Source organism: Orycteropus afer, unplaced genomic scaffold (genome assembly GCF_000298275.1).
Source record: "Orycteropus afer afer isolate SDZICR_OR568_19922 unplaced genomic scaffold, OryAfe1.0 scaffold00042, whole genome shotgun sequence".
NCBI classification, from domain to species: domain Eukaryota; kingdom Metazoa; phylum Chordata; class Mammalia; order Tubulidentata; family Orycteropodidae; genus Orycteropus; species Orycteropus afer.
This window is the reverse complement of record NW_006921629.1, coordinates 13,798,800-13,826,505: the sequence shown is the minus strand read 5'-3', so window position 1 is coordinate 13,826,505 and position 27,706 is coordinate 13,798,800. Positions and strand designations below refer to the sequence as shown.

At 53.2% G+C, this 27,706-nt stretch overlaps 1 protein-coding gene across 1 annotated transcript; it reads right to left on the bottom strand.

Moving 5' to 3' along the window:
- Nucleotides 1–346: 346 nt before the first annotated feature.
- SMTNL2 (smoothelin like 2) lies at nucleotides 347–26,856 on the bottom strand. Its single transcript, XM_007937498.1, has 8 exons — nucleotides 26,467–26,856; nucleotides 16,850–16,937; nucleotides 16,108–16,344; nucleotides 15,530–15,605; nucleotides 14,268–14,447; nucleotides 13,031–13,148; nucleotides 12,494–12,645; nucleotides 347–473 (listed from the first exon to the last, which is right to left on the bottom strand). Exons 1-8 carry the CDS (start codon nucleotides 26,854–26,856, stop codon nucleotides 347–349), a joined length of 1,368 nt encoding a protein of 455 aa, XP_007935689.1.
- Nucleotides 26,857–27,706: the final 850 nt, after the last annotated feature.

The window sequence follows — 27,706 nt, the reverse complement described above, 5'->3', positions numbered from 1 at the left end:
TCAAAGTGATCCTGCAAAGCCAATGGATCAAATTGACCAGAGGGAAACTCAGCATTCCAGAATCTACAAGGACAAGCATTTCTTAAGGAGACAATTACTTAGCACCAATTTCTCTCTCTCAGGTCATTTTTGCTACTCCTTCAAGCCCTTGGCTGCGATCACCAGTCGGAGCACAGCTCGGCGGGACTTTTAATCAGTCACACAGCTGGGCGTGAAGGGAGCACGGTAACACACCATAGAACAAACAGCGCCGACACCACGCAGCTCTTCTGGAGGCTGGGCCTGACGTGGGAAGAAACGAGCGGCCGCCCCTCGCCCCGTGGTCTCTTCCTGGGTAGCCAGGCCTTTACTCAAAGCGACGCAGGTGGTTATACAGCGACTGCACGTAGGTGAAGACACACATGGGGTCCGGCTTGCGGCCCATCACCATCATATCTTCCACCTCGATGAGGCGCTCACAGTTCGCCAGGTTCCTGAAACACAGAAGCCCCCATCAGAATGACAGTCCCAACAACCAGGCAGGCCTGAGGCCCCAACACGGCAGTCACCACCATCCCAAGGACAGAACCCAGCCTGAGGTGGCAGTTCTCACCCCAGTGCCGACCAAAGGGAACCTAGGCCTTCAAAGCTCTGTGGGATCCCAATAAGCCTGGTGGGGCCCCAAGAGTCCCTCAGCCTAAGGCAGTGTTTCCCACACTCCCATATCCATGAACCACCTCTACAATTCTTATTTTTTATTTATTTTTACTTAAAAGATGTACTTTGTTTATACTTTAAGGAAAACTTAAATTTAAAGGAAAAAAAATCAAATATATACTCAAACCAAACCAAACCCACTGTGATACCGACTCACAGAAACCCCTATTACGTTTCCAAGGCTGTAAATCTTAATGGAAGTAAATTGCCTCATCTTCTTCCTCTGGAGCAGCTGGTGGGTTTGAACTGCTGACCTTCTGGTTAGCAGCCAAATGCCTTACCCACTACTCTACCAGAGCTCCTTAAACATATACTAACATATGGAAAATCAGCATCAACTATAAAAATAAAGCCACTAGAGCAAAAAAAAAAAAGTTCTGGTGGTACAGTGGGTAAGACATTTATTTGACTGCTAACCAGAAGGTTGGCAGTTCAAACTCACCAAATGCTCCACAGGATGAAGATGAGGCAATCTACTTCCATAGATTTATAGCCTTGGAAACCCAATGGGGGTCGCTATGAGTCGGAATCAACTGGATGGCAATGGGTTTGGTTTTGGGTTTTGTAGAGCACAAAAGAAATTAATTCACATACCTCCTAAAACAATGTTTTTTAAACAGTTTTTACCACAGCCTACAGTAAGAAAGACATTCCATCATGATTCAGCACACACATATATGTATGTGGAAATAAAACATCACAAAAATACTTACCCTACCGATATTTTCTCCATTTCATTTTCATTTCTCCCTTCCTTTCTTTTTTAATGCTGATCATGAATCACTAAATTGATTTTACAGTCTACTTATGGGTCAAAACTTGCATTTTGAAAAATCACCTAAAATCATGTTGGCAGTCTCCAGTGTCCCACGTGTGCCCCACACTCTGGGGAATCTGATTTCACTCTCAGCCCGGGGGTGCAGACATGCAAGCAGGCTGGAGAGAAAGCTGCTCCCCCTACTCTTGCCAGCAAAAGGCCGCGAGGAAGGCCTCATGGCGGCAGGAAGATGAGCATTAACCCTGCACAGCCCATCAGCACCGAGCCTTGAAATAACAGCAGTCCTTCCTTCAACAGCGATGTGCACCTTTGTTGTTCCAGGGATCCCAGTCTTTTCCCCCATATCAATAAGTATATGACTGTCAGGGGTCAAGTCCCACTTCCATCCCTTCTGGTGATATAATTTTGGGCAAGATATTTAACTTCTCTGGACCTCAGTTTTCTCATCTGGAAAACAGGCACAATACCCAGCTCCCAGGGCGGTGTTAGGACTAAATGAGCTCATGCACGCAGTAGCAGCAGTGTTTGGTAGACAGGAAGAGCTCACTATGTGTTGTTGTTGTAGTTATGTGCCGTCGAAGGACCCAACTCATAGCGACCCCTCCTTGGGTTTCTGAGGCAGTATCACTACGGAAGTAGATTGCCCACCCTTCCTTCCAAGGAGTGGCTGGTGGGTTTGAACCACCAGCCTTCTGCTTAGCAGTCAAGTGTCTTAGGAGTCAAATGTCAAGACAAAGCCAGTAACATTACCACAGGGCCCTGCTAGGTGGTGCTGGCTAGACACCAGGCCTCCTATCAGAAACCAAATGTCACTATACCACCAGAGCTCCTCACTACGTGGGAGAGATTCTTATTGTTGCTGTTTGGTGATCACACCTTAAGAAGAAGAGGGGCTACAGGGAGGACGACGAGGGGAGGAAACAAATTTAAATCTAAATGTTGTTAATTACCAGCATGTCACCCTGACTCATGGGGACCCCTGCATAAAGGAATGAACACTGCCTGGTCCTGAGCCATCCCATGGTCAGTTGGGGCCCGCCATGCTCCAGAGGGACTTCACTGGCTGATTTTCAGAAGGAGATCACCAGGCCTTTCTTCCTAGTCTTAGTCTGCAGGCCCCACTGAAACCTGTTCAGCAGCACAGCAACACACCAGCCTCTACTGACAGACGGGTGGGGGCTGAGCATGAGGGGCACTGGCTGGAATTAAACCCAGGGCTCCCATATGGAAGGTGAGAATACTATCCCTGAACCACCAATGTCCCCACTAAATCTAAATATCTGTGTTTCAATTCCTGCTCTACCAGTATCTTTGTCTCTTTGTATTTTGTATCAGAATAATCAGAACCCCACCTCTGTTCTCCCTCCATTGGGGTTCCCGGAGAGCCCAGCCAGAGGGGAGGACACAGCCAGCAGTCAACCCAGAGGCTGTGAGCCTATTCAGCATGGATTCTGCAGCACTTTTCTACCGAGACATAGCACAGGGGCCACCCTGGCTCCCTAGCCAGCATGCTCCAGAGACAAAGCCGGGAACAGTACCACAGGGCCCTGCTAGGTGGTGCTGGCTAGACGCCAGGCCTCCTATCAGAAACCAAATGTCAAGGCGAAATGGAGACATCTGTCACGGATCCTATCACCGCCTCACCTTGGGGGTTGGAGCAGGCAGCCTGTAAGGGAATCCAACAGCCCCGTGGGGTGATGAGTGGGTTTGGCCCCATTAGCGGGCACCCTCTCTCCCCAGGACAGGCAGGGCAGAGTTCAGGTCACTCTGACAAGGGCAGGCGTGCAAAGGTGCTTTGTCAACTGTGAAGGGTTGAAGATCTCAGTTCTTGCAGGAGGGAGAGGACCTGAGTTCACCTTCCTGAGCTATCAAAGTATCTGGTGCTTTCCGCCTCACCCACAGCCCAGGGAGAATACCTCACAGGCTGCTGTCCTGCGGATCTCAAGGTGTGTGAGCAGGCTGTGTCTGTGTTAACAAGCCGTGCCTGGGTTACTGCCACAGTCACAATGGCCTCAGAGTTCCCCAAGGTGAAATGAGGACAGCATTTGAATCCTAGAACCTCAGCCCCGGGAGAGAGCTGAAATGCTACCCAGTGCAAACAGCGCCCCCAACAGAAGCACCATCACAGCCAGTTGCCACGGAGGTAACTCCATCTCATGGCAACCCCATGTGCATCAGAGAAGAACTGTGCTCCAACCTGTGGGCTCAGGACCATGGTCACGGGGGACATCAAGCTCAACTGGCATAATATACTACACAAAAACACTGTTGTACATCTTACTTTGGTGAGTAGCAACTAGGGTCTTAAAAGCTCACAAGTGGCCATCTAGATGCAACAATTGGTCTCTCCTCAACCAGAGCAAAGAAGAATGAAGAAAACCAAAGATACATGGAAACAATTAGTCCAAGGGACTAGTGAACTAAGCAAACTTCAGCCTACATGACCATGAGACCAGAAGAACTAGACGGTGCCCAGCTACCACTGTCAACCACTCAGAAAGGGATCAGTGTAGGAAGTCCTAGATAGAGTACGAGAACAATGTGGAACAAACAAAGACCAACCTTACTAGTCTAATAGAGCCTGGTGAAACCCCAGAGGCCATGGCCCCTACTTAGTCTTTAAGCCTGGAACTGAACTCACTGCTGTGGCTTCCAGCCAAACAACAGGCCTGAAGGGTGAACATTTATACCAGGTAGATACACTCCCCAGGAAAGTATCAGGGGAAAACAGAAGGGCAACATTTGCACAGAGAGATAGCTCAGGGGGCAGGAATGCATAGGAAAGAGTGGGAAGACAGCTGTTACACTGTGGGGACTACAGTCCATGTCATGAAACAAAATGTGTATGAACTGCTGTATGGAAAATGAATTTGCTCTGTAAACTTTCACCCAAATCACAATAAAAATTAAAAAAAAACAAGTGTGCTCTCTGAAGTTTGCAATGGCTGATTTTTCAGTAGTTCACCAGTCTTCCTCCTAAGGCACCCCTGGGAGGACTTGAACTCTCAACCCTGCATTTACCAGCCAAATGCGTTAACTGTGCACCACCCAGAGACTCCACTGGTAACACCAATCACCTATATAAGTCCATGTCTTGGCTTGCTTACCTCCAGGGGTCAGAACCTAATTTCTTCTAAGGACAGTCTAAATCCCTCTACAGATGGCTCTGGCCATGAGAAAGCTTTTCCTAAAGTTTCTTATACTATTTGCTTCTTTGTACCTTTCTATCTATTGGTTCCCTAAGGCTATCCTCAGTCTAACATTTTCCCCACAAAAAAAGCCCTTCCAAGAGAAAAGAATGAAGAAAACCAAAGACACATGGTGTGGTGGTTAAGTGCGTGTCGACTTGTCTGGGCCTGCTTGAGTGGCTGGGCAGTTGAATGCAGGTATTGGCCATGGTGAGACTCCATGGTGGAATCTACTGGAGCAGCTGAGTAGCTGCTTTGGGTATGGGTCACCTTCTCACATATAACAAACAGCTTTGGGAATGGTCTCTACCTTATGGCACGCTTCAACCTTGCATGTAGCCGAGTCACTCTTTGGCAGCCTGCCATGCTCTGCTGACCTTGGGACTTACAATGGACTTGAATTAATGGCCTGCCATGTGCTTTGGTAACATTGGAACTGGGCCATTTTATTTGTCAATCTTGGGCTTGTTAGCTTCAGCACCAGTAGCTGCCTGAGTGAAGAGATGCCTCTAGCTTCAGTGGGCCGGGAGCCAGAAGCAGAGCTGAAGCCTAAGGTTGAGAGGCTTTCACCCAGCCCCTAGAGCCTGCCACTTTGAACTTGGACTTCTAGTCTCCTGAACTGGGAGAGAATAAAGGCCATCCCATTTGTGGTATATATTCCTGTCAAAGTGGCACTAGGTAACCAAAACAGATTATGGTACCGAGGGAGTGGGGTGCTGCTCTGACAGATACCTAAAATGTGGAAATAGGAGTAAAGCACCTCCTTGATCCGAGATCCCAGCAGAGAGACCCCGGCAGCAGCAGAGTCAAGAGACCAGCTTGAGAGATCCCGGTAGCAGGAGAGCCCAGAGACCGGCATGAGACAGCGACAGCCTTACCAGCCCACAGAGGAGAAAGCTGCATGCCATTGGGTAGATGGCTTCCTGGTGGAGTGGGTTGCCCTCGGGCATTAATTGGTAGAAGAGACTGGCATGAGATGGAGTAGCAGGTTGGCCAGCCCACAGAGCAAGAAAGCTGAGTGTCCTTTGGGCAGGAAGATTGCCAGTGGAGTGGGTTGCCCTCAGGCACTAATTGGCAGAAGCAGAGCTGCCTCAGCCACAAGGGTAAGACCATGGCCTTTGGGGGTGCAACCACCACAGCCTCCTAGGTTTCAAAGAGATAGACCTTCACCAACTTGGTTCTGGAGTGTGGGGCTGCTCATTCATGTGAGCCAGTGGGACGGAGTTATAGCTGCTGCCCAAGAGTGAAGGGGGCGGGGCTGCCATGCCCAAGAGGGAGAGGAACGGGGCCTGTCAGGCCAAGGGGGTGAGGTCACCATTCAGGAACTAGGGGACTGGGGTCACCCAGTGAAGGAGATCTGTATAGGTGCCAGGTTGACAAGGGGTAGAACTGTGGTAGTTAAGTTTGTGTGTCAACTTGGCTGGGCCTGGTTGAGTGGCTGGGCAGCTGAGTGTAGTTATTCCCTATAGTGAGACTGGTAATTAACTCCATGGTAGAATCTATTGGAGCAGCTGAGTAGCTGCTTTGGGTATGTGATCTGCTTCCTGTATATAAGAAACAGCTTTGGGTATGGTCTCTAGCTTGTGGCACGCTTCAACCCTGCATGTAGCTGTGTCATTTTTCAGCAGCCTGCCCTGCTCTCCCATCTTGGCACTTTTAATGGACCTAAATTAATGGCCTGCTGTGTGGTTTGGTAACTGGGACTGCACCTTGTTACTTGTCAGCCTTGGGCTTGTCAACCTCAACAGCCAGCAGCTGCCCGAGTAAAGAGATGCCTCTAGCTTCAGTAGGCCGGGAGCCAGAGGCAGAGCTGGACGAGGGGCTTTCACACAGCCCCCAGAGCCTGGCACTTGGAACTCGGACTTCTAGCCTCCCGAACTGTAAGAGAATAAACTCCTGTTTGTTCAAGCCATCCCATTTGTGTTATATTCCTGTCAGAGCTACACTAGGTAACCAGAACACATGGAAACAATTAGTCCGAGGGACTGGATCACCACCACCTCAGCCTATATGACCAGAAGAACCAGATGGTGCCCAGCTACCACTGTCAACCACTCAGAGTGGGATCTATGCAGGAGATCCTGGATAGAGTAGGAGACAATATGGAACAAAACTCAAAATCATTAAAAAAAAAAGTAAAGACCAGGTTTGCTCGTCTGATAGAGCCTGGTGGAACCCCAGAGACTATGGCCCCTAGCTGCCCTCAGGTCTGGAATTGAACTCCTTCCTGTGGCTTCTAGCCAAACCAAAGACAGGCATATGAGCTGAACATTTACATTAGGTAGATACATTCCTTGGAGAGATCAATCATGGGAGAATAGAAGGGCTGTGTATGCACAGAGAGACAGCCTGGGGGCAGGAGTGCATGGGAAGGAAGGACACAGGGAAGAGGTAACTGTGGGGAGGAAGTGGGAAGAGAGCTGTTGCATTATGGGAAATTGCAGTCAATGTCATGAGACAGTGTATGTGAGCTGCTATATGGAAAATGAATTTGTTCTGTAAACTGTCACCCAAATCACAATAAAAATTGAGGGGAAAAAAAAAGCCCTTCCAATGTTTGAAGAGAACTTTCCTATCTATGTCTTTCCCTGGAGTTAAACATCTCTGGCTCCTTAACTGTCCATCCAAAGACTACCTGGGATCCTCCTTCTGAGCTGGTTTGCGTTTCTTCATAGCCCTCTTCATGGGGGCACTCAGAATTGCTGGCATTTCCCAGGTGTGGTCCAGCCTATGCAGAGAACAGTGAGCTGACCCCCTTCCTCATTCTCCAGGCTCATTATGCTCCAATTAATGACCACTGGCCCTGCCCAGGCAGCCGAGTTTTGTGATCAGATGGCAGTCAGGACAGGAAGTAAGGCCCTACCTGGCTGTCACCTTTTTCTACCCAGACAGGAAGTAACCAGGGGACTGGGCCACCACTCACCCCAAAATGAGCCATTATAAACCCTATGGAGCACAGTTCTACTCTGATGAACATGGGGTTGTCATGAGACAGAGCTACCGCCCATGGCAACTGGTAGTGCTTCTGAAGAGGGCTCTAGTTTCCCGGGTTTGGCATACCCACTCCCATTATCATGTCTGCATTGAGCAGTCAGATGTGGAGGTTATTGAGGAGGAGGGGATACAGGATGCAGCTTCCCACCATCCTCCAGCTCCCTCTTTCTCCCCCAGTGCCACCTCTGCCCCTCGCCCTCTGCTCCCATTGTCCTGTCAGCTGTCACCAAGCTGTCATGGTGGCCCCATGCAGAACCGAACGAAACGCTGCCTAGTCCTGTGCCATTCCCGATGACAGGCTGCAGATTGGACTGCTGTGATCCCCACGGTTGTCAGCCAGAGTCTCCCTCCAACACAGACAGCAGCTCCCCTCTCTCTGAGATCAAGGTATTGCCCCCACTTGGACCCTCAGGGATCCTGGCCTTCTACCCCAGACAATCACAGTGGCTTTTTCCTGCAAAGAAAGCATGCTCCCTCAGAGACACTCTGGGGCCAGTGACAACAGCCCAGACAAGATTCCTGGAAGCTGCAGACACAGGATGAACTAACCCCAGGAGGACAGAATTGGAGAAAAGGAAAATGAGTGTCAACATTAACTTTTATAACAATATTTAAGCCTCAAGATTATTAGAGGTCCCGATTGTCATTTTTTTCAACTGCTTTTGTACAATTGATACAAATTTATTTTAAATAATCCAAACAACATGGAAAAGTCCCAAGAAGAAAGTACAAAGAGCTTCAAATACCATAGCACAGCAAACACCAGGGTTAACATTTGCTAGCTACCATTTTTTTCTTTACATGAATCTCCTGAAGTTTCCCCTTGGGGTTCAAGGGTTTTCTCCTACTCCCCTATGTTGTGATCTTTAGCTACTACAGGATTGGCCCATAAAGGAGGAGGTGTTGGGGGGGGGCTGTTATTTTTATTTTTTTAAGACTTCTCTAAATACAGATTGGGATGCCAGGGCTTGGAATACAGCCTCCGTCTGGTTTTAGACAGAGACACATGGGCACTACAAATAGCTTGGAAGGCCGCAGCAGAGCCCGTAACCTGAGAGCAGGATACATTCCCCACAGGGCAAGCGGGGAGCCTCAGGCCCCACTCTGGCTGGCTGGCCTGGGCCCTGGGCAAGATGTGCAGAGGAGGGTGCAGGGGGTCAAGCGCCGGCTCCAGCCCCTTCCATAAAGGGGGCGGGGCCTCCTGCCTTCCGGGCAGGAGCACCTGTCAGCAGTGAGGGAGGTGCGCTTGCCGCCAACACTGCATCGCTCACGCAGACTGTGCCAGAGGGACTCTTCAGGGCCGTAAAGCACTGCGGGGAGGGGAGCATAAAGCACTTTACCCGCAGGTTTCTGGCACATCTTTGTGCTTTTACCGCAATCATGCACAGAAGGCTCTTGAAAGGTTTCCTTCTGGATGCGAGGTGAACCCATGCAAGGTTTAGGAGCCCAGCCTGTACCTTTTCCTTCCAAAAGGTATGCCTTCATCAGACCCCAGGCTCCTCTCATCCCACAACCCCAAACTGCCTTTCTCAGCTCTGCTCGGCTGCCTGCGTGGCTCCTGGTAGGTTCCAACAGCACCACACGTCTGCTTTGCTTTTGCTGGCAAGCCTAAGAAATACCTAAGATGCTAATAACCAGGATCCACAAGCAGGTGTCTCTGTGCTCTCTTTCTAGCTTTCCTAACCATCCTCTTTTGTCCAAGAAATGAGATGATTCAAGCTACTGCCTCCCGAGAGGCCCCAGGCAGGCAAGGCCGTCCCCCAGTCCTCTCCCCCACCAACCATCAAGATAAAGGCATATATGACTCATGAGGTGAGGCACCTTCCCAGATTCTAAGCAAGCACCTCCCCCTACCCCAGGCCTGCTCCGGACCCCTGCCCCCCTGAGTCAGCATAAAAGCAAGAAATGTCAGCAACCATCCTCCCTTCCCCAGCTGGGAGCAGGCTCAGGCCACAGGGAGGTAGGGCAGGGTTTCTTCCCCGCTGTTTGCTCTGGGAGGAGGGAGGCAAAACCTGGACCAGCCTCCACCCCCCCCCCCCCAGGTTAGGAATAGAAGAAACATCTGTTTGGAGTGTGGAGGCTCCGTGCACTCAAACCTCGTGCTGGGAAAACGCAGCCTTGAATCACACCAGCTCCAGCTGCCAAGGGAAGCTGTGTTCCCTGTGAGATGGGGAGCAGAGCCACCACCCCAGCGCCCAGGGCCTCACTCTCCCTGTCATGGCCCCGGATCCAGGGCTAAGGGTGGCACCACTTGGCCTGCTGGGCCTATACTGTACAGCACTCTGTGAGCAGTGTGGCCTCCCCGGGCTGGGGCGGGTACGGGGTGCCCATGTCAGAGTCCCAGCCCCGTGTACCCTAGAGGTCTGATTCTGACAGTTGCCATGCCTGTCTTCCAGCAGCTGGGCCTCCTTCTTGTGACCACCCCCTCCCCAACATTGCCCCGTTCCCCTTGGCTCCACTTCTCCGCAGTCAGGATCCAGCTGCTTAACACACTCCACTCAAAGCTGTTTCTGCGATTAGGATGACAGCTAATCCCAAGCAGCCAAGAAAGAGAAGGCTTTTAAAGTATACAAGGAGTTCTTATGACCCCAAGAGAGCTGAGAAGCCGAGCACGTCATCCGAAACAAGCCAACAGGGGCAAAAACTCAGTCTGGGGAGCTCAGAGCCAACGTCTCGATCCTGCCCCCAGAACTAGAGTTGCCACTCCAGAGAGGAGCAGCCGCCCCTGCTCGGGGCCAGACTTAAGTTATGAAATGTCTCACAACCTGCTGGCTCTGCCTCCTTCCCTGGTCAGGCTCAGGGCCCGGCATGGAGGGCGGGGGCTGGGGGGTGCAGGTAAGCCCCAGAGTTAGGGCTCTTTCCCTCAAGCGGCAGGTAAGCACCATCTTATGGATGAGGGCACTGTGGACCCAGACAAGAAACAAACAGATGTCAATGATGGCAAGCAATGATCTATGGGTGGACAGGCTGAATGATTAGGTATGTCGAGGCAGGGGGAGGGTGCCCATGACCATGCATAGGGTTGGCAGATGATGCTTCTACAAGCATATTTGTATGTGATATAAGGATGTCCTTGTGTATAGTAGAGATGACAAAGGGGGAGGTTGTAGTGGTTTCTTGGCCACAGCAAACTACCCTGAGGGAGCAAGTAGTTAGACCTGTAAGCTCAGGACCATGGTCACAGGGAACATCAAGTTCAACTGGTATAACATACTACGCAAAAAATCGTTTTACATCCTACTTTGGTGAGTAGTGACTGGCATCTTAAAAGCCTGCAAGCGACCATCCAGATGCAACAATGGGTCTCTCCTCATCCAGAGCAAGGAAACATGAAGAAAACCAAAGATGTATGAAAACAATTAGTCCAAGGGACTAGGAGACCATGTGATCCTCAACCTATATGATCATGAGACCAGAAGAACTAGGTGGTCCCCGGCTACCACTGTCAACCACTTGGAGGAGGACTGGTACGAGAGATCCTGGATAGAACGGGAGAACAATGTGGAACAAAACTCAAAATCATAAACATTAAAAATTTAAAAAAAGACCAGATTTGCTAGTCTAATGTCTGGTGAGATCCCTGAGAAGTTACATAGTTACATAGTTACTTGAAGGTAACTATCCTTCAGGTCTGGGACCACTCACTCCTGTGGCTTCTGGCCAAACAGTAGACAGACAAACAGGGGGAACATTTATATCAAGTAGATACATTCCTTGGAGGATAAATCGTGGGAGAATGGAAGGGCAGTGTTTGCACAAGGAGATAGCTTAGGGAGGAGGGCAGGAGTGGACACAGGGAAGAGGTAACTATAGGGGGAGGAAGTGAGAAGAGAGCTGTGGGGACCTGCAGTCAGTATCACAAAACAATATGTGTATCAACTCCTGTAGGAAAAATGAATTTGCTCTGTAAACTTTCACCCAAATCACAATAAAAAGTGAAGGGAAAAAAAAAGTCAGTGGAAGACAGCTCCACAGAGGCTAACAACACAAGGCACCAAGGCAGGAGGGAGGAGAGGATGACAAATATTGCCTCTAGGAAACTGCTTTGGGGAGGGCCTCCTTGTCCCTGACCTTTAACACCATCCAGAGAGCTCAGCATTAAGTAGCCCTCAGCAGCACTCACCACCACCCTGTTCTTGCCTCAGGAGGCCAAGGTCCCAGCAATGGGATCCCAGACCCTGTGTCTTCTGATTGGGTGCAGCCAACCAGGAACACTGGCATGAGGGCAGGGGAGTGAGGTGAGGGTGTGCCTTCCCACTCCTCCCTGCCAGATCACTCACTGTGAGTGGCTGCAGCATTTCCCACTAGCACAGCTCCCGGCAGACAGCGGTGGGCAGCAGCTCTTCCCAGTCCCCATAATGGCGGCCTAGGGCTGGTAACAGCTCCCAGCGTTGTTAGCCCGAGGGTGCTACACGTGGCTTGCTAGATTCCCTCATTCCTGTCCATCCTTTATAAATTGTCCTTTATTAAACATTTAAGCACACAGTTTGAATGTTCCACTTGTTCCCTGCCAGACCCTAACTGGTAGACCCTGCTTTGCCAATGATCTGCTCTTGGGGGGGGTGCCCTCAGCCAATACCCTAATTCCAAACTGGCTTCCCAAGAACCTCCTGATCCCATAACCCTCCCCAACCTACTTTCTATAAGTGGGACTTAAGAAGGTAGGCAATTTCATATTAAACAGTGTAACAGTATTTGTTGTTGCTAGCTGATGTCAAGTCAGCCCCCAACTCATGGTGACCCCATGCACAATGGAACAAAACACTCTGTAGTCCCGTACCACCCCCATGATCAGCTATGGCTGGGCGCCGTGGTTATCAGGGCCCAGCGTACTCACTCAGCCATAGTGAAGGCCAACTCAAAGTTCTTCTGCCGCTGCGTGGGGCTCAGTGCATTGTAGTCGAAGGCATCGGGGAAGAAGGAGTGCACCAGGGCACAGAAAGCCATTCCATCACTCCAGCTGGAGGAGAAGTTCTGCAGGTCTACGTGCTGTGGGCAAGGCAGCATCAGTGGTGGGGGTGCCAAGTAGGTCCCCGAGAATATCTCCCACCCCAGTTCCTCCAACTCAACAGGCTTCCATCAGCAGATGCTCCCAGCCCCTCCCAAGACCTACCACCCACCCACCTGAGCAGAAAGCCACTGCCCCACCAGGTGCACTAGACTAACCTGCTCAGGCCTAAATAAGGGGTCCTGGGACTTCCATGTACACTCTGAGATGGCTCAATACCCACTCGAAGGCTCATTCTCTCTAGCTCCTACCCCTTCCCCCCATCTCTGGGATTCTTGCCCTGGCCAGGGGAGCAAGGGCAGGGGTAACACCTGGTCAAGCCTCTGGCCATGGGGGTCCAGTGGCAGACGCAGGTCCCGGGCTCACCTTGTAGCCAAGAGTCTTGTTGCGGCACCACTCAAGCAGGAGCTGCTTAATGCTACTGGCGCTGGCCACACCAAAGCTCTGTGAGCGCTTCAGTTTTGCCCGTGTCTCACCTTTCCCCCTGCAAACAGATGCAAGCCTGCTGGGGTGGCCGCTCCGGCTCTATCGCCTCAAGAGGCAGGGAGCCCTCGTCTGACCACGGGCATCTTGCACCACCAGGAAGATGCCCCTGTTCTGTTGACTAGGGGGAGACACTGTCAGCCCACAGCTCCCTACCAGTACAGTCACCATAGCTTAATCCTCACCAGCACACAGTCTCCTTTGATGGTATCCACCAGGACCCTCCACTGCAATTTAGGTCCCACACCAGGAATGAAGGGTCATCTGGAAATCCCGGGACAGAGGGCCTGAGCCAGCATGGCCTTATGCCACTGTTGAAGTTGTCCTCTCTGTTGGGACACCTGTCCTCTTTCCTTCATCCCACTCCCCCAACCCCGTGTCCCCCTTCCCTTAATCCTACCCTTGGCCTCCTCCTTCACCCATCCTCTTAAAGAGCCTCACTCATAAGACCTCCTTCCGCAATAGTGCTTTCCCAGCCGCATGTTTCCTCCTGTAGACCCCCAAGGATACTCCCTAAGGCCTGAGATAAAGTCATTTGGGGTCGGTGCAGACAGTCCCAGATTGTCTCCCTCACTAGAATAAGCGCTTGGGGGCAGGGACTAGCTGGACTGTCTTCGTCATCACACCGAGCCTGGGCCTGGACCCCCTGCACAGCAGGTATCGATGCTTCACACTGACAGGAGGCTGGTACATACGCAAAGGCAGGCTACAGCCCAAGGCCCCGACCTCTAGTGGTAGGGCTTGAGGCAGGGGGTTGGGCCAGAGGGCACAGGAGAAGTCACCGCCTCAGGCCGTGGGCAAGTCCCAGCTCTAGCCAAGAGTGCCAACTGGCTGCTATCTGACCTCCCCTGTCAGGCCCAGAACTAAAGGAGATACAGGCCTTGCCTGGTTCCCTGCCCCATAGCCCTCTCTCTTCTCCCACAGCTGGGGCTACTTGTCCTCCAACTCACCCTGTGGCCAACCCTGGTCTTATATCTTGCCTAAGAGGCCAAGGCATGGGGAATCGGCCCTTTGGAAGAGGACAGGGCCCAGCCTTGCTATGCTGATTCTGTCTGACTCCAGTCTATGTCTGGGCCTACTCTGGGGGTTCTAGGCCAGGTCTGGGGATGTGCATCCGTACTTGCCCGCTGTATCTTGCTCCCACTTCTCAAACAATGCCTTCCGGGCCTGTGCCCCCGAGGTGCGGGGCAGCGTCTGTGACCTCACCAGCTCCCTGCGACGCTCCCCTTGGCGATGGGCCGGAGTCGTGGCCGGCGGCTGTGAGGATGGGGGTGACTGGGGTGGTGTCACCAGAGGGGGACTGAGGAGAGAACCACTTCATCAGGAACATAGATCCAGCCTTGGCCAACTCACATAGGCCCAAGGGCCTCCCCCCTCAAACGCTTGGCCACACTGCCCAAGCCACCTCACTGAACAGCAAGTATTTGAAATGAGGCAGATGGGGCCACATCCATGATTGGGGGTGGGGTGCGTCACAATGACCTTCAGAAAGGAAACACCACTGGGTCCAGTCTCCAACCCGTTTGGCAGGTTTTCTGAACTGAGCTGACTGTCCCAAAGAACAGGTCCCTCTTAGGGATTGGGGAGTGGGCCTCTCTCTGGGCGTAATCACCCCTAGGTAGGCATCAATGCCTGGAGTAAGCAGGAGGCACCCTTCCCAGGGAGGGGGCACCCTCTCCCCGGGCAGCAGGTGTACCCAGAGCCAGCCCCACCAGAGCTAGGCCTCCCTCTTTCACTCCTATTACATAAGACCCCTTTTGTTCTCCCCTGGGGAGAAGTGTGCCAGAAGGTCACAATTCTTCTTTTATTAAAAGAAAAAAAAAAGCCAAACTACTCCACCACTATCAGCATAGTCCAGCTGGCCTAGGGGAGCAGGCAGACACCACAGGCCAGCAAAGAGGCCTGTGTCACAGGGAACCTCTTGCTGACCTGCCCCAGCCCTGTGGTTTCTCCAGGTAGCCCCATCCTATCTGTCTTCAGGCAGGAAGGACCCCAGCTTCTGAGGGCCCTCAGCCAGCTGAGATGGAGCAGGAACAAAGTGGGAACCCTCCTATTCCACTTCCTCCCTCCAATCTTCTGACAGGCTTTCTTTGAAGGGTCCCATAGAGAAAACAACCTGTAGCCTTACTTCTCCAAGCAAAACTCTACACCAATTCCCACTGTCTCATTTCCCTGCTCAAACCCTGCCCACTAACCCTGCTGCCTGAGTTCTCTAAATGCCCAGCCCCAGGGCCCCCCATGGAGGCCCCAACCCAAGAAGGGTGCCAACTCCTGGAATCAGCATAGGGAGCTCCCCAAGGGGTCCAAGGCCCAGCAGAGAAGCCACCTGGGGAACAACGACCCCAATGGGACATGGGTCAAAGATCAAGAAGCCAGACTCACCTGTCGTTGCCCTTGCTGGCCGTCACTGCCCCATAGCCAGAACCTGACAATGACCAAGTGAAAGTGGAATTCTTCTCTGCAGGACAATGGGAGGGACAGAAAGAGCAATCCCTGGTCTCAGGGAGGGCCAGCCCAGCCTCCTATGACCTGGCCCACCTCATCCACCCAGCATTAGCCCCACGGACAGGCAGGTAGCCTGGGCTAAGCTGGAAGCCCAAGAGCCCCACCCCAGGATGCACCTCTGAGGTCAGACCACAGGTCCAAGAGCAGGTCTGGAGGGCCCTAGAGGCGGGAGCTGTGTCACGGTGTGCAGGGCAAGAGGCTACCTTCTAACCATGCTTGGACCTGTCACAAAATCCACTGTCATCTCCCCTGTGGGATGAAGCTTTTTCACAGTGCCTCTGGGCAGGGCGTTGGGAAGGGTGGGCCCCCTTTGATACAGCAAGCAGGCTATAGTCATGGGAACAGTCACAGGTGAGGCCAGAGTTTCCTGAGTCTCCAACTCTCTTCCACCCAGGCTGCTCCCCCCACCAGACTCCAAGGTGAGTCTGTCCCCCATATGTACTCTCCTCTCGTACCACTTGGGCTGGGGGTCCAGGGTGTGGTGACTTCACTAGGACTCGGGGTGAGGCCCCCCAGGACAGCAGCAGACGTGGGTGACAGAGATGAGGTCTCCCCAGAGAATCTCTCGGAGACTCGGGTGACAGCAGTGACTGGCTGGTGGGGCAGCCGTAAGGAAAGGCTCACGGGGCGAGGCTTGGGGGGCTCTGGTGCCGGGAAGGTCTGGACAGCTTCAGGGGGTCCATCACCTGGACCTGGAACATTGACCAGCAGGGAGGAAGGGTCAGCCATGGCATCCATCAGGGCTTCAGAACACCCCAGGAGGGCTCCAGCCGCCCTGAACCCCCTTCCCACCTCCTCCAGGGAGGCCTCCCTGACTACTCTGGCCTCCCTGACCGCCCCTTCTGGGGATACCTTGCTGTTCCAACCATAGCTGATGTCTTCTCCAACTTCCCATGGCAGCCAAAGTCAATAAATACCAACTGGCTCGTCAGTCTACTCCCTACCCTCGTCAGGGCTTGGGCAGTTCCCCAGCCCTGCTTGCATTCTTTCCGGAACGGGAAAGCTCATCCCCTTCCAAGGCTTCCCACTTCCCCTGTGTCTAAAAAGGTCTGCTTCACCCTGAATGGGACTGTTCTCGTGGCAGCCTCTCTGCCCTTCAGGGTTACAGTCAAGGGATGGCCTGGCACAGATGCAGGGCTAAGGCCCTGAGGCCCAAACCTACCCAGCCACACCCCACCTTGTACCCTTGGCCTCTACCTGCCCCTGGCTGGTGGCCATTCTCGACGATGCACGAGTTTGAGGTCCTTCTCACTTCCGACTCACTGGATTCGTCATGATCCACACTCTACAGAGACACAGACGCTACTGAGGTCCTGGTCAACCTCAAAATCATTCTCCAAAGCCCCTCCTGGTTCTAGCAGAGATGAGATAATAGCCTCAGGGGAGTATAGTGCTGGGGTAAGGTCACACAGCAAGCTAGGGCAGACCCAGCTTCAGCTGCTGAGCCCCCAGGATCCTGCCAGGCAAGCCTCCTGCTTGGCTCAACCCAGAGCCCAAAAATGTTAGCAACAAAGGCCAAGGCTGAGGGCTCCCCAGCAGTGTGCCAGGCTGTTCTACCCCCTCCCCCAGGCTGAACCTGGTGACTGGAGGCCAGGAGCGGGAGGAGCCCTACACTCTGCCCATCCTAGCTGGGTCAGGCTGGTGTGGCTGCCTATGTGGGAGCACCAAGTACCCAATGACACAAGGTCTTTTGGGGCCCATGGTGGGCAAAGGTCCCTCCTCACACCAGTGGATAAAGGAGGTCAAGATTTACACCCGGATATTTAGAGTCAGGGGCCTGATTGGCTCCATGCCGACCCCGTCTACCCATGGAATTCACACAGTCCCCATTCTGGGCCTAAGAGGCCACTGCAGCAGTAGGTGGGGGTGGGTGGGGAATAGAGAGAACAAGACCATGAGCCAATAGGGTAGCCTATTGAGAGAACAAGACCATGAGCCAATAGAGTTATTGAAAAGTTATCCTGGTCATGCCACCAACCCACTGTCCCTCTGGGGCCCAGCTTTCCTGTTTGAGGAATGGGTACAGACCATGTAAGTGCCACTTGAGTATCTACCAAGTGTCAGCCCCTTATCCTAGGCATACCACACAGAACAACTTGTCTCTGTCCTCCAAGTAGTTGCTACCAGCCCCATTTGTACAGACGGAACCCGAAGGCGCAGAGGGGATATGTGCTGCCCAAGGTTATACCAAATGGTGAGAAACAGCTGGGTTTGTGGCCAGGGTAGAAGTTCTCCTGTACCTTGGTCCTGCTCTCCTCACAATGAGACAGGTACGGGGGCTCAGAGTGTCTGTGAGGCTGGCAGGTCCACCTGGTAAGCGGGCACAAAGGTATACCCCTATCCCAGGCTGTGACGGAGACCCCCTGGTGAGTGGTGTAAGAGATTGGCCATACTTCTCCCTACATACTTCTAGGTGGCCCCCTTATCCACAAGGTTCCTAGACATACAACAGCCTGCCCTTGACCCCAGATGTGCAGCTCCTGTTGTAACCAACACAAGAAAATCCACCTTGCCGTGGAAAAAGTTAGTCTGGTGGGGGAGCCAGGCTGGCACCAAGTCAGCATGAGGGTGCCCCAGGTAGACTGTATGCAGCCCAGGTGGGTCAGCAGTGCCTAATTAAGCCAAGTCTGGTATCAACCAGGTAGATGAGGAGGGGAGGCCATTCCCAGCAAAAGCAGAAACACCAGGGCACAAGGCCTTCTGATCACACAAAATTGGGACAACGGGACAAGAGTGGTGGGCAGCCTATAGCTGGAAACACATTGACCAGCAGGTCAAGGTACCAGTCCTGAGAACTTGGACTTGACTCCTTGGACAAGAAGTAGATGAAGATCATCAACTCTGTGTTTCTGATACCTCCTTCAGAATCCAGCAAGAGAGTGGCATGAAAGGGGGAGACCAGATGGCTAATCACCTCATCTGTCTTGGGACCTGGGATGGGACATGGAGCAGTGGAAAGGCCAAGGGCAAGAAGGACTTAAGAGGATCTGAAGAAAAACGAACCCAGCAGTGACAGCAAATGGATGTGGAGGGAGGGGAGAATGGCCAGCCCTTGCCAAGCCCCAAGTAACTGTGGGGTGGAGGGCAGAAGTGAGTTCTGTGGGGAAAACAAGGATTTCTGTGTTGGATATAATGAGACGAAGGTCCCCTGGGTCATCTCAGAGCTGAGGTAAGGAGTTAATTAGATATTTGAGTCTGAAGTTTAAGAAGAAGGCAGGGATGAATGATGGAACCACGAGAGTCATGGTGTCCAGCTGGCTCCCAAGCCCAGCAGGTGAAGTACTGGCTTGGGACTAACTTGGGGCTTGGGCTGAGACACTGCGGAGACCTCACATTTAAGGAACAGGGAATGGAGAGGCATCTGCAGGGGAAATGAGAAGGGGCAGCCAGAGAGTCAGGGAGAAAATCAGAGGAATGTCAAGAATGTCAGGGGAGAAATTCTATCAAGATGGCAGATGCATTGGCAGCATCCAGAGTGGCCAGAGATCCAGGCAAGGCAGGTCAAGATGTAAAAAGCATCCACTGGGTTTAGCAGAGGTACTGCTGACAGCCACAGGACTAAGTCAAAGGTATGGTAGGGGCAGGAGACAAACTCGGGGAGAAGTCAGGGAGAAAGGAGGTGCCACTGGATCTAGACAAGACTGAGTCACCCTAGCTCTGAGGAGACAGGGGGTGGAAGAAAGGGATTTGAGGGGGTTTTCCGGACGCAAGAGGACTCTAGCAGGGTAGAGAAACCATCAGTAGGGTGGGATCTCTAGGGAAGCGGGAGGGGATGGGTCCCAGAGCCTGAGGAGAGCCTGGCCTCAGAGAAGATGGAGACCCTTCAACTTCTCACTCAGGATAGAGGGAAAGGGGCCAGGCCTATCTACAGGAATAGTGAGAAGGGTGTGGGGCACCTGCCAGCACCCCAGAAGGGGAGGGCATCCCTGGTGTCACACTGTGGCTAACTTGATGCCAACTCAGCACAGGGAGGAAAATCAACCAGCTCATCCCAAACCCCAGCCCCACCTGTCACCAGGGCCATCTCTACTCTGGGGTCTTCTGTGTCCCCCCACCCACCCTGCTCTCATCTGACAGGTTCTACAGGCCCAAACAGGGGCCTGGAGGGACAGACTGATGGTGAAACCATTTTCTCAGGAATGTGGGTCTATGGCAAGCCCCCACAGATGCCTGTCCTTGCATGTCACAAAGCCCCTAGCCTCCATGATGCCCCAGGGAACCAGACACCACAACCAGACTGGAAATAGGTTCTGGACCAGCCAGATTCCTGCCAACGGGTATCTAGCAAAAGGAAGGTGGGAAGAAGCTGGGGATAGCTCAGGCTAGGAAAGCAGACTACAGCTGGGATACCGCGTCTGACCTGGGTGCCCCTGTCCTTCATTTCTCCTGCCCCTGACACTAGGATCACTCACTCCTCAACCAGGAAAAGGGGCTTTGTCAATGCCCAGGCCCATGACTGGCAAAGCAGCAAAGGCTACTCAGAGACCACCCTCCAACCTATTACCACACAGATGGGGGATTCCCTAGAATAAGACGACAGCTAAAGGCTGTTTGGGGCTCAAGTCTCCTACCCCAACCCAGGACTCTATCCACCAAGCTCTGTGGCCTTTCAGAGGGTAGAGAAGACAGCTCAAGACATACCTGGATATTGGATGGGCCCTGGCTGCCCTTGGACCTATCTTAGCCAAATGAGGGGGAGAAAAAGGAGTGACTCCCCCAACTAGACCTAGACTTTCCAGAACACGGAGCACTTAAACCAAGAAACCAGGCAGGCTGGCCTGAGCTGGAGTACTTCTCTCAGGCCCCAAGGCCACCTTTGGGGGCTCTGTTATATTCTCCCCATGGCCTACAGATTTCCACTGGTATAGGGCAGCCTGCCTCAGCCCCGGGATGGGAAACAGAAAGGTGCCTCTGTGTGCTGGGGTTGGAGAGAAATCACTAGAGAGCCCGGGATGGCGACAGGTCCCGTCTGGAGCTGGCTCTAGTACCCTAAAGATTCCCATCTGGGCTTTGTTTTATCAAGGGAGGAGGTTCCCATTGAAGGAGGCCAGGCCTGGAGACACCAGAGAGGGTGGCGGGAATGAGAAAGTCTGATTTCAGGAATTCCAGGAGATGGACCCTCTCACGGGGAAGTTTTCAAACATTTCTTATGAGGAAAAGGAACAGTACTTCCAGTCTCCCTTGTGCTGCCTGACCCCACGTGGGCCTATCTGTGGACACAGGAGCCCACGCTATGCCCATGTAGGTCTGGCACTGAGTCCTGAAACATTTAACACAGCAGCCCGGCCTCCTCCACTCACACCACAGTTTTAAAGGACTCAATTCAAACTTCTCCCCAAAGCATTTAACTCTCTTATCACACAGTGTGTCTGGGAAAGGAAAGCAGATAAGGCGAGTCTGGTTTCTTTCACCGTCAGGCCTCTGACTCAGGTCCTGGCAGTCATTCCTGAGGGGCTTGGCCATGGGGACCCAGGAGCTCCAGCTCAGCTGAGGACATTTCCAGGGAACAGCTACGGCCCCAGCCTCCTGGGGTCCACCTGAGGCATCCAGCTGGTTCCCTGCTCCGGCTGGACCACAGCTGGGGTTCCAGGGATGCATTTATGTACCTAAACGAATGGACGTCTATTGATGTCATTACTCAGCCTACTTGGGGCAACTAAGACCAGGCCAATCCCCTCCATTTGTTGTTGTTAATTACCACTGAGTTGGTTCCAACTCATGGTGACCCCTATGTGTCAGAGAAGAACTGCACTCCACAGGTTTTTCAAGGCTGTGATCTTTCAGAAGTAGTTTGCCAGGCCTTTCTTCAAGACCCCTCTGGGTGGCCTTGAACCTCCAACCTTTTGGTTACTAGTCAAGTGCTTAACCATTTGTGCTACCCAGGGACTCTCCCCTCCTTTTAGCTACAGGAAAACAAGTCCAGCTGGGGGAAGACGCACCCAAAGCCTCACACATGTGCTTCCAAAGTCAGCTCCTATCTGCTCCAGGGTCTCGGATCTCCTGCAGGGAGTCCTTCCTGTTGATGCCACTGCACTGTCTGGCAGCCTGCCCCAGAGCTTTCCAGACCCAACATGGCATAACTGAAGTGTGCACACTTGACCACTCTTGGCTGGACTAAATTCAGGGCACATTCATATGGTGAATACAACCCACCCTCAACCCATGCAGTCCCCACTTTGAAACCTCAGGAAGCCAGTGGCTCTAAAACACTCTAACTTTCATGGCAGGTGACACCAGTCTTCACAATGTCTGACCACAAACAAAGCAGCACCGCCACCACAGGCCCATGTGCATAGGATGAGTCTGTCACACACAGACTCTGCTGTGGCACAGGCGTGGGAATATGGGAGGCCAGGAACCAGCAGCCCTGGTGGCCAGCTGTGACTTTCAGTCCATCGTCCACACCCGAGTCTTACCCCAGAGCCCCGATTTCTCATTCATGACCAAAACAGATGATCACATGCTGCTGGTCACGGTACATGAGCTGAAAGTAGGGGTGGTTCCAAGAAGCCCCCCACATCACCAGAAACTGGTACAGATCCTGTCAGCACTTCTGAGAGGGTAGGCTGCAGGAGAAGTGGGGACCAGGGCTTCTAGGGGGAGGCAGGGGAATGCTGCCTGGGGCCCAGGGAGATGGTGCTAAGGGGGGAGGGCAGCAGAGCCTCTGATCCAGCTGGAGACCTTGACCAGTTCCACCCACAATCCTCAGCCATACTTGCTGCTTCACCTCTTCTCTGCCCCTAAGAGGCCCTTCTGGAGTCCACAACCTACTCCCCAACAGTTTCCATCCTTATCATCCACTGACTTCAACGTCCTTCTTCCAAAATGGTTCCTCCTCTGGCAGCTCCTTGCCTCAGTTTTAGTCTCCCTCAGACTCCTCAGCACCTATCTAGGCTCCTTCCTGCTCATTCTCTCCTTCCAATTGTATGCCCTGGAAGACCTCACCCACTCCACAACTTCACAGCCATCTCTGCCCTAGGATCTCCTTAACCTCCAGCCTTGACGGCTCTCTGGCATGCCAGATCCAGGAATCCATCTGCTCTGGGCCACCTCCACCCGGATGTTCCACAGGTCCCTCATGCTCAACACAAGCCAAACCCAACCTGGTATCTCCTCCCAGACCTGTGACCTCCTCTTTCTGCCTCCATTATTACATCCAAAGGCTACCAAGCCTGCTGACTCCACCCCCATCTTAAACCTCATTCCATCCCCACTCCACTGTCCATGGCCTTCCCCAGACCACCACAACCAGTTGACTCTGTCTCCAGCCTCACCTCATCCTGCATTCACCCTAAAGGATCTGGCCGAATACAAGACTCCATTCCTCCCCTGTCTAACTTCCTTTCTCCTACCATTCCCACAACCAAGAGGACTCATCCCAGGTGAATAAAAGTTACCTGGCTGGAAATAATCTTCCCAAAAATGTGTCTGTGTGTGTGTGTGTGTGTGCATGTTATGGATAAAACTGTGTCCCCCAAAATATGTGTTAGAATCCTAACCCCTATATCTGTGGATGTAATTCTACCTGGGAATGTGGTTTTCTTTGGTTTTATTAATGAGGCTCTATCAGTGTAAGGTATGTTCTAAACCAGTTCAATCATGGCCAGTGAAGCAAAGTCAGAACACACCCACATTTGTAAAATTTGGGTTAAGCAGAACAATAGAATGGGAGAGTGGGAAGAGGGCTCGGAGTCCTTTCGGGAGACTGATTTGAAAACTAAATCATTGCAAGGAGCGTGGGGCACGACACATATTCAAAGCAGCACAGGTGGCCACCATCTTTGAGCCAGACACATTTGTTTCTGCCTCTATGGGTCAATAGATTTGGTTGCTATGCAATGTGCATGTTGCCCTTATTTTCTAAGAAGCAGATTAAGTTTCCAACAGGGCACTGACAGGTAATTTTTCCCATTCCAGTTATTACTCCAGTACACCCACATTTTACAAATTCTGGTTCGCTCTAGTGTCACTCCATCAGTCATGAATCAACCGGGAAGAATGAGTTCAAAGCCCTGCTTCTGAGCAGATGCAACACAGAAGAAAGCACAAACGGGTGTGGAGGGAGACAGATGGCACATGAAGATCACCAAGGAACTGACCGAAGCAGGGGTTACAGAAGCTGAAGGAGACGAGGAGCTTCTCCCAGAGCCAACAGAGAGAGCCTTTCCCTAGAGTCTGTGCTCTGAACCCAGACTTCAGCCTCCTAAACTATGAGAAAATAAATTTCTCTACTTAAAAACCACCCACTTGGGCTCTATTTTCTGTTACAACAGCACAAGATTTAGACCGTGAAGCGTGGTGCTGCTAACTGAAAGATCAGTGCTTGGAACCCACCAGCCACTCCACAAGAGAAAGATGTGGTAATCTGCTTCCCTAAAAGATTACAGCCTCACAAACCCTATGGAGCAGTTCTGCCCTATCCTACCGGATCACTATAAGTCTGAATCAACTGGATGACAACAGGTTTGGTTTGGGATTTTAGATATATGTATACATATATATAATCTCCGGTGGCACAGTGCCTAAGGCATTTCACTGCTAACCAGAAGGTTGGCGATTTAATCCCACCAGCTGCTGCGAGGAGGGAAGATGGGGCAATCTACTTTTGTAAAGATTTACTGCCTCAGAAACCCAGCGGGGGTCGCTACGAGTCAGAATCACCTCCACGGCAGTGAGTTTGGTTTGGTTTTTATACTATGTATGACCCTGAGGCGATTTTTCCGAAAACCTGGGCAGCTGCTTCCATGAGCAGACAAATAGCAAATGAGCGTTAAACTGTTATTGCTGTTAGCTGTCCTCTAGCCAGCCCCATGACACAAGCCATGATATTTCCAATCACCTTGCATGCATGTGAGAGCTGGACAATGAATAAGGAAGACCGAAGAAGAGTTGATGCTTTTGAGTTGTGGTGCTGGCGAAGAATGCTGAAAGTACCGTGGACTGCTAAAAGAACTAACAGATCTGTCCTGGAGGAAGTGCAGCCAGAATGCTCCTTGGAAGCAAGAATGGCCAGACTTCGTCTCACCTATTTTGGTCATGTTGTAAGAAGGGACCATTCCCTGGAGAAGGATGTCATGCTTGGTAGGGTGGAGGGTCGACGAAAGAGGGGGAGGCCTTCAATGAGATGGATTGATATGGTGGCTGCAATGAAGGGCTCGAGTATAGCAGGGATTGTGGGGCTGGCGCGGGATTGGGCAGTGTTTCGTTCTGCTGTGCATGGGGTCGCTATGAGTCGGAAACGATTCCACGGCACTTAACAACAACAACAACAAGCCAGCCCCAACTCCTGGCAACCCTATGTGTTAAACTAAAGCTCAGAAACAACCAATGAGTTGACTGAGCACATGTGGGCTCCCTGTGATTCTGCATGTGGACAGGCAGTGTGTCTGCTCACAGGGCAAGATTCAGTGTATCCCGATTTCCAGACACTTCACACAGAGCACTGGAACACCCAGGGGCTCTGCCACCAGGACAAAGCCCAACTCCTCTGCCCAGCATTCAGGGGTCTTCACAACTCACCTTCTGCTCTTATCCCCATGAGGTTCCACTCTGCCCAATGAAAACTTTTAGGGTTCTAGACTTCAGGGGTTTCTGAGGCTACATGCACAGCCCCACTCCACCCCAATCTCCACCTGCAGCACCAAGTCCTGAACTCCAGCACAAGGTTTTCCTCGGACACCCACCAAGGGAGTCAGGTTCGTAAAGTGCTGCTCTAGCAGTGTTCTACAGCAGCAGCTCCCCACACCGTTAGGACTACTCAATTGGGTTCATCTCACACCCGGGCTGGAGCCTCCAGGGCCAAGGCTTAAGCTGATCCCCCTCCTCCTGGCCAGGGAGGTGCAGCCCAGGGGATCTGTGTGCGTGATGGACTGAATCTAGGAGAGACAGCACCTGCAGGCTGCTCAGAACATACCCTACACACCTAACCACAAGCACAAGGCCTGGCCAGGTGGAAAATCCCACCCAAGGGCTACTGCACACACCATGGAAATTTGCTAACCTGGACCTGTCACTCCGGGAGGCCCATGCTCAGGGTAGTGACTGGCCCCCTCTGGCCTCTGCCCCACCCCCACCCAGCGAGGGCCTCTCTTTGGCTAGTCACTGACCCCAGAAATCCAGAGACTGCTCAAGGCCATATTCGCTCTCCCTTCCCTGTAAGGGGTTTGCCCCCTGCCATGTGGGGTTCTCAGAAGCCACTGGAGCTGTGCCCCCACCTGATCGTGCCTGCTGCACACATAGGTACACACACATACACACACGGGGGGGATGGGGGTCGAGTTTTCTCTGTGGGTTAATCAACAACTGGAGCCGTCACGCCTCAGTGAAGCCGCAACTTGGTGGGGTGAGGGCGAGTGAGTGGAGGTCAGAGGGTAGTCCTGACCTTTCCAACACCCCAGCCAGGCTCAGGCTGTGCTGACAGGTCCAGGGGTTGCGCCTCAGTGCCCAAGTCCTTAGTGTCAAGGGAATCAGAGAGAGGGACAGAACTTGGGGCAAACAAGATCTGGCCCCAAAGACAGGAGGGGAACAAAAGCAGGTGCAGCTGGTAGGCCCTCTCTTAACTCCAGAGAGGTTGCCCAAACCCTCATCAAGCCCAGAGACGTTGGCCAGAGCACTCACTCTGGGGGAGGGGCGAAGAAGGAGGCAAAGGGGGAGGGTCGAGGGAAGGGGGAGGGGACGAGGGGAGAGGCGAGGTGGGGAGAGGGGCGAGGGGAGGGATGGGGTGGCAGTGGGGGGCGGCACCAAAGCGCTAAGCCTCACCAACCCCGCACCCGTGCACATGCGCACACGCAAGTGCGCCGCGCTCCCTGACTCACCTGGCTGCGGCCGGACAGCGAGAAAGTGGCGTGGCTGGCGAAGCGTGCGGTGCCCAGGCGGGGAGCGCGATCTGGGACCCTGGGCGCAGGCGGGGGACTGGGCGTGCCGGTCGTGGGGGACAGCCCCGTCGCCAGGCCCAGCGCCTCCACCTGGCGCGTCAAACGCTCCAGCTGCGCCTGCAGCCGCTGGTTATCGCGCTGCAGATCGGCTACGGTGCGCGCCAGGGGGCCGGCTAGGCGCAGCGCCTCTGCCACACGCCGCTCCACGCCGCGCTGCAGCCCCTGCATGTCCTCATGCAGAGCGCGCACCGCGTCCTCCAGCGCCGCCTCGTAGCGGCCCAGCGCCTCGCGCACGGTGCGCGCCTCCTCTGCCTCGGGGGCCCGCTCCATGGCTGAGCAGGGCGCACAGGTCTAGGGGTGGAGGGGGGGGGACCCGGAGGATAAGAGGATCCGAACGCCGCAGCTCGGTGCCGCGACTGGCTGCCGAGGCTGAGTTTGCCCGAAAGGCGGCCGGAGGTGCGGGAGGAAGGAGGGGCGGGCCCGCGAGCCCCAGGACTGGGCGCTGCGCAGGGGGCGGGGCGTCAGGGGCGTGGCCAAGCTCACTCAACCCGCTCTGGGACACCCCGCCCCTGGAGACCGGCGGAGTGGGAGGTCCCTGAAGACCCGGGTGTGGAGTCGCGGGGGACGTGCCGAGTCTCCTCAGGGTGGAGGAGCAGCATGCGATCTGGGGAGAGGCTACAGGATCATCAGAAGAAGGCCCCGACCCCCCAGTAGCCTTTGGAGACTCCTCCTCGTGTTATGCATTCCGTCAGGGCTCCACCTGCAGGGCTCTGGTCTCCCCCACTGTTCAAGGAGACTTAGATGCTGAAGCAGCAGCAGTTCCTACTCTTACCCTGTTCCCATCACTGCCCTCCGTACACTGTGGGCACGGCTGCCCTATCCACATACTTATCTACCGGGCTCTTGCCTGGAACTTCTTGCACGTATCAAAAAACTTAAGCGAGAAGGAGACAGGTGATGCGATGCCCTACTTGTCCCTGCAATTATGCGCTCTCCTCTCCCATTCCCTTTATGTGCAGCAAGAGCTTTGCGCCCTTAGGGTCAGAGCTGAGGAGATGCTCCAAGTTCACCAGGAGGTACCTGTTAATGGGGTGGGAGGGTGCGGAGAGCACAGGGAGAGGGAAGAGTGTGACTGGGGCTGAATCTCCAACTCCTAGGTGGACGACTTGGAACTAATCAC